This window comes from Urtica dioica, chromosome 10, assembly GCF_054948205.1.
Source record: "Urtica dioica subsp. dioica isolate 48M chromosome 10, U.dioica_male_clone48M_v1_H2, whole genome shotgun sequence".
NCBI classification, from domain to species: Eukaryota; Viridiplantae; Streptophyta; class Magnoliopsida; order Rosales; family Urticaceae; genus Urtica; species Urtica dioica.
This window is the reverse complement of record NC_142765.1, coordinates 2,639,663-2,651,943: the sequence shown is the minus strand read 5'-3', so window position 1 is coordinate 2,651,943 and position 12,281 is coordinate 2,639,663. Positions and strand designations below refer to the sequence as shown.

The 12,281-nt window shown below is 38.1% G+C and overlaps 1 protein-coding gene across 2 annotated transcripts; it reads right to left on the bottom strand.

Annotated features, from left to right (window-relative positions):
* Positions 1-5,401: 5,401 nt before the first annotated feature.
* Positions 5,402-12,050, bottom strand: LOC149383037 (kinase superfamily with octicosapeptide/Phox/Bem1p domain-containing protein). Of its 2 annotated transcripts, none has more exons than XM_089628568.1 (10): positions 11,841-12,050; positions 11,683-11,736; positions 8,047-11,000; positions 7,868-7,948; positions 7,336-7,488; positions 7,063-7,226; positions 6,831-6,978; positions 6,627-6,749; positions 6,439-6,526; positions 5,402-5,839 (listed from the first exon to the last, which is right to left on the bottom strand). In XM_089628568.1, the coding sequence occupies exons 3-10, from the start codon at positions 10,879-10,881 to the stop codon at positions 5,646-5,648; spliced, it is 3,786 nt and encodes a 1,261-aa protein (XP_089484694.1). In that variant the 5' UTR covers positions 10,882-11,000; positions 11,683-11,736; positions 11,841-12,050; the 3' UTR covers positions 5,402-5,645. The 2 variants fall into 2 exon arrangements, with proteins under 2 accessions (XP_089484694.1, XP_089484695.1); XM_089628569.1 differs by having other exon boundaries at positions 11,715-11,736.
* Positions 12,051-12,281: the final 231 nt, after the last annotated feature.

The window sequence follows — 12,281 nt, the reverse complement described above, 5'->3', positions numbered from 1 at the left end:
TGAAGCTGTTATAAACGTGACAAAAGAGATAAATAAACTATTTTGAAGAAAATTACTTACTCAATTTCTAGCTACTCTTGCAAAGGGGGAGAATGAAAATTTTCATTTTATACAAGAATTTCGGTGAATTTTGATGGAATATATTTTTGTGTTTTTTTAAAGATATACATTATATAATATACATAGATTAAAAAAATATATATATAATAGAATTTGAACTCCTTAATAAACCTGTATTAAAAAATAAGACATTATAGAATGTATATGAATATACATACATTTATACTACAAAAATTGTAAATTGTTTGTCATCTACCGAGAAACAATCTGATTTCTCTTCATCGAATTCATATACATGAAATAAATCATGAACATGACCTAGATCCAGAGAAAGACGAAACATAAAAATGAATTATGTCATCATGCTACTCGTGCCAAATGACTTCGACAACCTCCTCGATTTAAACGACGACTTTGATGACATCGTTGAACCCAGTGCATTCCCACGCATTTCGAATGTACCATGCAATCTCTTCTAAACGTTGTTCGTAACCACACAATATGCAGTGTGCAATCCTAAGGATGGAAAACATGGTATAAACATCCTTCAAAAATTAAGAGAGCAACGAGATTTGTAAGGTTCATTAGGAATGCATTCAACGATTTGATTGAAAAACAATATGTAAGTTCACTAATATCTTTCTTCTTCCTAATCAATATATTTTTTTTTTGCAATTTACTAATATTACTATTACTCATGTATTTATTAGTGAAGTTTATTGTTTGAAGCTGTTATAAATGTGACAAATGAGATAAATAAACTATATTGAAGAAAATTACGTATTCAGTTACTAGTTACTCCTTGCAAAGGGGAGAATGAAAATTTTCATTTTGTACAAGAATTTCGGTGAAGTTGGATGGAATATATTTTTTTGTGTTGTTTTAAAGATATACATTATAGAATATACAAACATTAAAAAAAATATACGTAGAATTGAACTCCTTAATAAACCTATATTAAAAAATAATATACATTATAAAAGGTATAAGAATATACATACATTTATACAAGTGAGATTGTAAATTGTTTGTCATATATTGAGAAAAAACAAACTGACTTCTCTTCATCAAATTCATATTCATGAAATAAATCATGAACATAACCTAAATTGAGAGAAAGACAAAATAGAAAAAACGACGACTTATGGCAAATGACTTTGACAACCTCCTCGATTTAAATGACAACTTTGATGACATCATTGAACCCAATGCCTTCCCACGCATTCCGAATGTACAATGTCATCTCTTCTCCCTTTTGTTTGTAGCTACACAATATGCCAGTGTGCAATCCTATATGGATGGAATACATGGTATAAACATCCTGCAAAATAAATATAAAAATTAATTAAAAAAATTAGGAAAACATCGGTAGATATTTACCTGGCAACCATTGAAAACAGAGGTAGTAAAGGTCATATCAACGAAAAAGTAACAATCAAAGCTCCAGCTCTTTCCAAACCGTCCTTAATTAGAATGAGATTTTTTACTCCTGATCGCCACCAAGAGAGCACACACACTTTGGGAACATCAAACATTCATGCGGCGACAGTTTCGGAGTATATGTTTATTTTGTATTTGTTGCTGAGGGTTCTCTCAACCAAAAATTACTCTATTTATAAATATAGCCGAAAAGTAAGTTAGATCTAAATCAAATTATCTTTTAGTTGGTAAACAAATAAAACATATGATAGTTGATTAGAAGTAATATACGTGCAGTGAATATGATAATAATGAAAAAAAAAGATATGATAGTTGATAATAATATAAAGATTACAAGTAATATATGTGCAGTGAATATGATAATAATGTAAAAAAATACGATAGTTAGATTTAATAATAATGTAGTGAATAGTTTATTAAGAGCTTTACACAACAAATCACCTCTTTTTGAACCACAAATATATGTGACAGTGTTAATATTTCAAATGATAGAATAGCCTTGTTGATTATGAATGTTGGTGTCAATATATTTGGGTTTATAGTTGTGCATTATTGCTAAAAATAAACTTTCAATGTGACAAGAAAAATAAGCTAAACAACTTCGCAGCCTATTCTAGTCACTATTATATATATAAAAAAGGATTAATTACCTAAATTCCTCCTCAACTCATATCGTCGTAACAACCTACTCCCAAAGTTTGAAAAATATCATTTGCGCCCTTGAACTCTACATTGGTGAATATGTGATCCTTAACGGCTCTCTAACGATATTCAACAATTAAGGATAAAATTGTATTTTTCCATCTCTTTTCTTCATTCTTGTGTATAAAAAAAATGGAAAACCTCTTTCTCTCCCTCTCGATATTACCCCCTTCTTTGTCCACCATTGAAAGGCCTGAATATATTCTCACATCCAAAAAAAATCTTTTCTATGCGTTATATAAAAAAAAAACTCGGAAGTGATTTGTTTCTTCTACAAGAGAAATTTCATTTTGTAGATCTCAAAATTATCAAAATATTAAGACTAGACCCATTAGTTTAATAATATCTGAAATTGGACTTTTGGACACTTTTCGGACAAAAATACCCCTGAAATTCAAATAACCTATCTTCCTCTCTCATTTCAAACCCTTTTCATCTCTCTATCCCTTTTCATCACAAGTCTTGTCACCTTCGAATTGGTTGCGCTAAGATTAGAACTTTCGGTGGTCGAAGGTTCCATAGTTAGAGTTTCTAAAAACAACTTGAAAAAATCCTATGACTCTCATCGGAGATCATCGGATTTCATAAGAATCCGATGAAATCTGATGAGATGCATCAGATTTTTCCGATGACCTTCAAACCAAAATCTCCGCCAAAATTCGATGAAATCCGTCAAAATCCGATGCAATATGATGAAATCCAATGTTATAAATATATATATATATATATATATATATGTGTGTGTGTGTGTGTGTGTGTGTGTGTGTGGAATTTCAGGGGTATTTTTGTCCGAAAAGTGTCCAAAATTCCAATTTCGGATATTATTAAACTAATGGGTCTAGTCTTGATATTTTGATAATTTGTAGGCCTACAAAATATAATTTCTTTTCTACAATGTTATTTATTTCAGATTATCAACACTGTCTTAACTTGTATATTGCTGTAGCAATATGTAAACCAGATATTTTGCAAGCCAATTTGTGTGTCCTCGGGTCCCTGTAGAGAGTGAGCTTTGATCACGGAGTTGCAGAGGAAAGGATCGCCGAGTTGTCTGTGGGGTTTTTTGTCGAACATGCGGCGGGCGTGTCGGATCAGAGCGAGGGGCAAGGAGGGAAGTGAAGCAACGACATAGATGAACTTGGAGGCCAGGACCAAAAGACATGATGAACACTGCCAAACACAAGACCAAAAGACATCACTCATTGGAGAGATAAATGTTGTAATATGACTCAGAGAGAATATGAAAAATATTTTGTATATTTTGCTCTATGAGAGGAGAAATTAATCCTCTATTTATACAAGAAATGAGATAAGTAGAAATGATTGTTTTACATAGAAACAATGAGAATTAACCTAGGAAATAGAAAGATGTGACTTTCCAAAGTTGGCTGTGAGTGGTCATTGGAATTCAAGCTTGTTGTTTTCAACAATAAAGCTTACCTTGCGCACTGCTGGTGGAGGAGATAGTTCCAAGCTGTATATGATCACGAAAACGAGCGTCCAACCTTCTGTGGAGACACTGAAAACCTTCATTGCAATCTCCGATTTAATGCCATCCTCTGGCACTCTCCAAGGCTCGACTTTCACAGACTCATCATGAGCGATTGCAATTCCAGTGCAGACGTCGCGAAGTAATTAAAAGCGCAGTAGAGAAAAATCTTCGTGAAATGTCGTAGGGAGAGAGAAGGTCGAGTGAGAGGATGGTGAGGGAAAAAAATGAGAGAATGGCTTGAAAGGTATGGCGTCATGCGTGCCACTTTGGCATTAGTCGCGCACTATAGCGTCCCGTGCGCCAATTAGGCATCTGTCGAATACTTTGGCGTCCCGCATGCCACTTCGGTAATTGCCGCACACTTTGGCGTTGCGCCCCCGCTTTGACGTGGACTTTTGGCGTCCCGGGCACATTTTGGTGTCTAGTGCGCCTTTTGGGTAGGTGGGCGGAAAGGAGGCCGACGCGTCTCCCTCGGGCTTCCGAGCCTTTTCCTTTTGATCCCAGTTTCGCGGGTCAATTTTTATGTTGGATTGTCGTTTGTATCTTTTGTGGATTTTTACCCATGACAATTAATATTACGTAATAATTTATATACATATTGAAGGGCTAAATTTATAAGGCTGGATATTATATGTAAGTGTGGGACATTCTTCATATGAGAAAGACATAAAAAAAAAACAAAAAAAAAAAAACCCAAAAACTTATCATTATATATTCAACATAAAAATTACAATTAATCCCATAATTATTATAGTTTATTGTGTTTTGGAGTGTTTAAAAAAATTTAATTTTTCCCTCAAATATGAAATACAAATCGACAAAAAAGCGACAACACTAAAAAAAAAATAGCCTTTCGTAAGCCATGGTTACTGATGAAACACGCAATATCAACGCTACTTTACATCGATCTTTGAGATTCTAGCAGTGGCTACGAACCACGGTGTCGGGGATTCAAATCCCGACTCGCCCTACTAGATAGATGTGTTGGTTTATAAACTTGATATAGGTCATTCTTTCATCGGACGCGTATCGCATTGAACACAAATTGCTAACATTATTGATAAACTAGGTTCACAATTCAAGAGGTCGACCAATCTCTCAATAACATGCACTTGCTCTACGACTAAAGAAAACAAATGAATTGACTTTGATAACTCGTCTCATAATCCCCTTGGTTACCCCACGTCCCCACAGTCATGTCTTGTTTATCCGAAAATGTAAGTATATTAATAATTTACCATTACGGGACTCTCTCTCTCTCTCTCTCACACACACACACACACAGGGTATACTCTCTTGGCATCCCGGAACTGGGTCTTCGCAGTAACACTTGCAAAGGAAAGTGGATTGCCGTTTGTTTTTGCTTCCGGTGCCGATTTACAGATAGCTAGAGAAGCAGTAGCAAGCAATGAAATGTTTCCCCTCGCAAGATTGAGCATTAAGACTTCTCCAAGAAAAAAATGAATCCAGTTTGATTAGTACTTTTTTTCACTTTTTTTTCGTACTTTTCCTTTGTTTTTCTGACTTTTTGGATTTCTGATATCAAATTTAGATTAAAAATAAAAACACTTAACTCTACAACTTTAAGTGTTACATCTATAGTTGAAAAGGGAATCTTACTTTCATTTTCAGCTCTTCAAAGATTCTATTTATCTCTTCCCTTTCTTCTTTAGCGTGTAGAAGTTGCATGGTAAAAAAAGAAGGATATTGCACGCAAAAGCAACTTTGAATAATACATTCACGGGTAAATAATCTTGTAAACTTGTCACCTCATAAAAATTGCTAAACCTCAACTCAGACTCCAGTCCCAATAGAAAAACCAAGTTGAGAAAAAAGAAATAAATAATAACCCCTTACAAGTAAAAATATATTACCATCTCTGATCTGTCCATTTCTTCTTTGTGCACAAACTGAATGAATAAATGAGCCTTTGCATTTTTTGGGTCGGTCTCTACTTCGGCGCCTTGTGGCCGTGTGCTTTGGCTTGGCTCGCCGCAGCAGACATAACACGCAACCGACTCGCAATCTCTGTGAACGATGGCCTCACCACCGGATTCGGAGCCCAACATTGCTCCATCAACGTTCTCCACTCTAAATCGCAACTACCCGGGATCAATGGCCTCAATGTATTGTTCACAATTCCCCCTGTATTATTTACTCAGAAAATATTTGTTAACACGATTTTTTCACTGCACACGAGGAATGTGTTTGAAACCGGAATTTTACAATGGGAAATAAAATTTTGAAGGGAAGTTTAGGAAAACAAAAAAAAAATTCTGTTGTGTTTGGAAGTCGATGAAATACGACTTACGAAGGGAAAATAATAGAATCCTTTGTATTTTCATTTTCCACATCTGTAAATTTGCTCAAGACTTACATTTTTCCATACGTTCTTCCAAGGAAACGGAAATCCCAAATTTACTTAATGAACTTTGGATATGAATCCCAAAATAAATAAATGTTATTTGACACATCTATTACCAAACTTGTCACAGAATGCTGAATTTTGTGACAAGTTTGGCATTAGACGTGGGGAAAAAAAACAATTTTGGTTGATTTTAGTAAAAATAAATCATCCAAGATAGTATTCACATCCAACTCCCATTTACATGGACTTTCCTTCAATTTTCCTCAATCCAAAGAAAACATGAAGGATTCTCATTTTTTTTCCTTTAGATTTTTCAGGTTCCAAACATAACCTGAATGAGGTATTCTTGAAAATAAGGAAGAAAAATAATCCATACCTATGATAGCCCCGTAGTGCATGTTGGCGTATGGCTCTTCGCCCGTGAGAATCTCCCACAAAACAATGCCGAAAGAGAACACATCGACCTGTAATCAACATGGTTTGGTAAATCGTTGTAACAAAAGCTCGAAAAAGGACCACAAAGAAAATAAAAAATAAATCGATAGGTTCACTAGCTCTCCCAACCTTTTCGGAGACCTTGTTGCTGCTTCCATTTAGCAACTCGGGTGCCATCCAAGGCAGTGTTCCCCGAACACCACCGGAAACTAGAGTGTTCCTCTTGATTTTGGAAAGGCCAAAATCACCAACCTGCAAGGCGATGTAGCTTTAGTATCGACGGCATTCTTATTACGTTTCACTTGACTAGAAGTAGGATACTGAATAAAGTACCTTGCAAATCGGCCGTAGAGGATCCTTTAAGTTAACGAGCAAGTTGTCGCACTTCAAGTCAAAATGCACGATATTCTTTGAGTGCAAATATTCCATTCCAAACGCTGCGTCCATCGCGATGATTAGACGCTTGCGACGGTCAAGGTACCTGGAAATGAAGACCGTGTTAAATGTGGAATAGAATTACATTATATTAAACCTCTGAGTTTGCTGGATTTTTTTTTTTTTTTACCTATCTTTGCGAAGCAAGACATGCCTAAGAGAACCATCAACCATGTACTCAGCCACGGTGGCTAAAGTCCCTCCCGGCCCATCTTGCACTACGCCGTAAAACGCTACAACGTTCGGATGGTGAAGCTTAGAAAGAATGTCGGCTTCTCGCCAGAACTCTACAGTCTGAAATTAACGATAATAATGATTGGCACAATAAATAAGTTCTAAATGTAGAGAAACAAAGAAAGAGCTTATGTTACAAAGTTGTATAAATGTATTCAGGATTGCTTACCAATCTTTCTTGCTCCGATGATCTGCCAGTGAAACAACTCTTCTTGATTCTTTTGATGGCAACATCGGTTCCCCGCCATTTTCCATGGTACACTGTCCCAAAGGTACCCGAACCCAGTTCCTTTAGCTCCTCAAGATCTTCATCCTTTATGACCTGCGTGGATCAATATGGAAGAATCAACCAGTTATAGACAAAAGCTGACCAGACTGTAAAAACCACGTTCTGAATTCTAGAAGCAAATAAGCACTCGAAGTTCTTTACTAAATAGTTGACTATTGGTGGATTTCACTACTGAGCATTTATAAGGGATTTTTTTATTTTTATTTATTTTTATTTTTTATATATATATAACATGTTTTCAAAGATGTAATGGAGCTAAACTGCCAACTTAACTGAAGCACTGGTCTGTAATAAGGATATTACACAAACACATGAAAACCACATCATAAAATAATTCCAAGACAAATAACTTATCATATAATACCACCAGTTCCATGAACCCCATAATGATTTTTCCAACAAATCATTATACCTGCAATGTACTATAATCCAATTCTCCTATGGAAGGATCCAGAGGAGGTAGACCAACGCTCCTGCTATCGAAATTCCCATCCTGCACCAAAGTAATTGGGGTATCATAAAAAAAGAAGCATAGAAGACTATAACAGAAAATTTTATATATATATATATATATATTCCAGCAATGAGTACCTCATATTCTGACTCGGGCACTCTCATGTTCTCTATCATAGCACCAAACTGGGTGCTGTCAGTTTCCTTTAGTAGGGAATGCTCATAACTATGATGCATTGAATCAACAGTTGTTGGACCGGCCATCTCATTGTGCTTGGTTTCCCCAAAATTCAGCTGTGGTTCTGCGTGTTCCAGCGGAGTTCCATCTGTTGGTAAACCCAAAGGATATGATCTATCGCCTCCATCATTTCCCAGTTCAGACGAAAAGCCAAGATCTTGGTCCATTAGAGAAACATCTTTCCGATCATACCCTTCTTGTAATCTTTGAAAATACGACCAATGCTTGGGATCCTGGTTTTCCAGATTCAAGCTTAAACCAGGTTGATCGTTGTTCATCAGGCCAAAATCAGGCGAATCCTTGGACATTATTGCTTTCGAGAAAATGTCGGATAGGAAATCACGAGGGAAGCGATCTTCGATATCGATTAAGATGTCCGCTTGCTTCGTCGAAGATATGATCGGCGAAGTTTCTTGTTGAGAAAAGTGTTGGCCTGTGCTCTCTGTCCATGGATAAGACTTTGGATGAACGGCCCTATTGTCACCAATGAGATCGCTGCCAGTGCCCACATCGAATTCATGTGCCGTCTGATTCGTCGCAGCATCAACCTGGCGCTCCGTGGAAGTAATCTGACTTTCTGCTGGTTTTTCAGTTGCGGCTGTTGAGATTTCACTCGATTTCTCCTCCTTTTGGCCTTTTCTGGAGGAAACTCCGTCATGCTCAGACTTGAGAGTACCATCCTCTTTAGCAATACTATCAACAGGAACACTTTCCACATTCTGCGAATGCTTTGCATCGGTATGGCGAACCGAATCAACGAACTCCTTAGGCTTCTGAAGTTTGGCGAGGCCGTCTTGTGTAATGGCAGCTGAGGAGGCTTGCTCGATCTGGGAACCTGGGTTTCCGTCTCTGCGAACTTTATCGGCACCTTCCTTGGTTGAATCCGTCCTCGAAATATTGGAAGAATGAGGAGGAGGTAAGATGAACGGAGAGCCATACGAATCATCAGACTTCGATGATCGATTCAGCAACTCTGCCGGCTCTCTGGGGATCCTTTCCGAATAGTAGATTCTTGGAGGAACCACAGGAGGTTCTGGGTAGCTCTGGTCGCTCACACTCGAGTCAGACCTGATATAGCCCGGAGGAGGAAATGGAGCACCAGTTACGTAATGGTGATCGTCCTCGAAACCCTTGGGAATCTGTGGTGGATTTGCAGAACTCATCGGTGGAGCGATCCTGCTAGGCTCCTGGAGAACTGCCTCGTTCTTCGAAGACAGTGATCGCTGAGCTATCTCTGGGGCTGGGGCGGTAACGACTGTGATGGGTGGATCTTCAACGGGGAAATATGGCTGTGAAGCCACAATATATTCTTTCCCTGATGGAGTGATCTTTTCGGGGCTGGCTTGATGCTGTGAGCCATCGTGTTTTATCTTCGCCTCCCTAACTGCCATCTCCGAATTATTTACTCCCATGACACCAAAAGACTGTCCCTGAGTCAGACGCCCTTGCTGATCGATGAACTCGCTGAGAGGCGTTGAACCAGAAACTTCTGGGAAAGGCGAACTAGAAGCGACATTGCCACCGTGCACTTGGTAATGAATATTCTCTCCGAGATGCATCATCTGACCGTGGTAAAAATGAGGATGGTGTTCATAAGCGTTTGAAGAACTTGGCACGACCGGTTCGGAAAATTGTCTGACTGGTGTCGGAACGATATTGCTGGCAGAACCTACATTCTCCAGCCCCGCCGAACGTGTCACGGCCATGTGTTTCTCCTTTTCAACGATTTCTCGATCCAAAGAGGCCAAGTTATTTCCCGAGGAGCTTGCTAAATGATCGTTCGAGACTTTTCTGGAGCTAAGGTCCATTCCATTGATGGCAACCATGTAATGAACTTCTGAATCACCGTCCACGCTACCAATGCCGAAATGAGCATCATCCAAATCGCTCGGTGAAAACAGAAATATCCTAAGTTTTTGCGAAGACGCCCGATGATCTGTTTCTGCACATTCTTCCATCATGTTCTGTAGATCCTCGTCAGAAGACACGGTGACGAGGGCATCGAGGTCCTCCCCGGGAAGCTGATATTTGATGACATGGGTTTGGTTGTATATTGAAAAGGTTTTTTGGGTGAGTTCTTGCCAGGAAATGTCCTTCCTTATGCGAACTATGTGGGTTTCGCCTCCAACGTACCTGAGCTTCCCGTCACCAGGCCGAGGTAAAATTTTACCGCCGTAACTACAAAGAACCTTCAGCTTTCCCGTTGAGCTTTCAGAGGCTCCAGAAGAAGCATAGCCCTGACTAACCCCTCTGTTACTCTCATATCCCGATGACATTCGAGGCACTGATTGTGCGGATGCGTAGACACTTCTGTCTCCTCGGGAAGACGAGTTTGCCCTTTCAAATTGTGTCGTATTTGTTGTACCTCTCTCTCCCAAGGACACCATTGAAATTCCAGACCCGGCTTCAGAACCCGTATGGCTTATATCTAGATAGCTCTTCAGCTCCACGTACCCCGGCGCGTGATTGGGATCGCCGACGGCATTGGGAAGCAACGGCTTCCATTGATTCACTCGATCGCGCATGAATTCAAACGCGAATTCCTCGCCCGTCTGTATTGAGAAATTAAGCCCGGGTTTGACTTCTGAAGCACTTGGATTAGCGGGTCTGGCATAAGAATTTGCGCCGCCGCTGAGACTGTCGGACACGAGAGTCTGAGATGTTGACGTGAACTCTTCATTTCCAGGCTCAGCGGGATTGTACTGAAACTTCTTATTTGTCCTCTGTTGCTCCATTGTACCATTCTTCGGAACTTTTTCCAGGATTCTTCACAGTCAGTCGGGATTAATACCCACAGCGAAGTTCAACGGAGAAACCATTTGGTATCCACTAAACTCTCATTGGCAGCTGCGGGCTGGTACGAAAGAAAACGAAATTACGAGATGTAGTCAGACTTAAAAACAAAAACAAAAGGAAGAAATAAAATAGCTCCAACATAAACTCAAGAGTTCTATAATTCTTGATCGATAACTTCGAGTTAAAACAATCTCTTTTGATCGTATACTTCAATTGTCCTTTTTTAACTTCTATAATAGCACGAAATAGAATATTCGGTTCAAGGTCAACCCAAAAGTTACGAAGTCAAATCCATAGATTTCTTTTTCTGGATCAAAATCTGTGCATAAATCTCAACTCTGTAATATTTCCATAAACAAACATGCATATCCTTTTAACGAGGCTACCAAACCTCATTTATAACGCCAGCACCTAGACATGTTCTGGTTTGGGCTAAAAAAATCCTACGAGCTTGACCAATTTCATCACTGTTTCGTAAATTTTCCATTTCTCAATTACTCTCAAAACGTTCAATCTCAGACCTTTTTTTCACTCATATGGCAATCACAACTTCACTATTTCATAAACAAAATTGAAAGACAAGAAATTATGATAAAATTCAGTACAACACGTAACAAACAATACACACAAAAATAATAATAAATTAAAAAAACGCATAGATCAAAATTGAAAACCCCGTACCCTTCGCAATCATTGATAGATCAACTTAAACAAATCAAAATAAGCTTATTTTGAAGTACCTGAAACAATACGAAATGTTGTATTTCCTTACCCAGAAAAAATGGATCTTTAACCTGTAAGCAACCAATTTAACAGCAACGAAAGAAGAATCAGAACACAGTACCGATAACAAAACAAGCTCAACAATAAAAGTTCCGAAATGAAAGTTTTCTCAGACCTTTTTCCTTCAATTTCTCGCGTTTCTCCTCCAAGAAATCTCTCGTTTTTTTTTTTTTTTTTTTTTGTATTTTTATTACTATTTGAATTTCAAGACAAACAAAAACGACGGCTTTTAATTTCACGCGTTGCCGATATTTTATTTCCTCTCGGTATGATTGCTGGGCCAAAACACACACGATTCCTCTCTCTCTCTCTGTGCTTTGAGTCGAGACAAATAGTAAGGCTATATTTTTGTGTTCCGGGAATACCCTTGTTCTATTACATATTTACGGGAAGGCCACTCAAGTGTTTTTTGTTTTTGTTTTTGTTTTTATTTGTTTTTTTTATTTTTTTTTTTTTTATTTTTTATGTATTGGTGATCAGCAGCACTCGTTGACTGACCGCCCTTAGCCTGGGTGGAATTCGGTTAAATTAATATTTCATCATCAGCTTCTTATTA

Bases quoted from the DNA above. Each gene is read 5' to 3' on its own strand.
- LOC149383037 (XM_089628568.1), bottom strand. From the start codon at position 10,881: ATGGAGCAACAGAGGACAAATAAGAAGTTTCAGTACAATCCCGCTGAG. The intron at 7,949-8,046 runs GTACTCATTGCT...ACTTTGGTGCAG, and splicing joins TGCCCGAGTCAGAATATGAG to GATGGGAATTTCGATAGCAG. The intron at 5,840-6,438 runs GTATGGATTATT...TAAATAATACAG, and splicing joins GCACTACGGGGCTATCATAG to GGGGAATTGTGAACAATACA.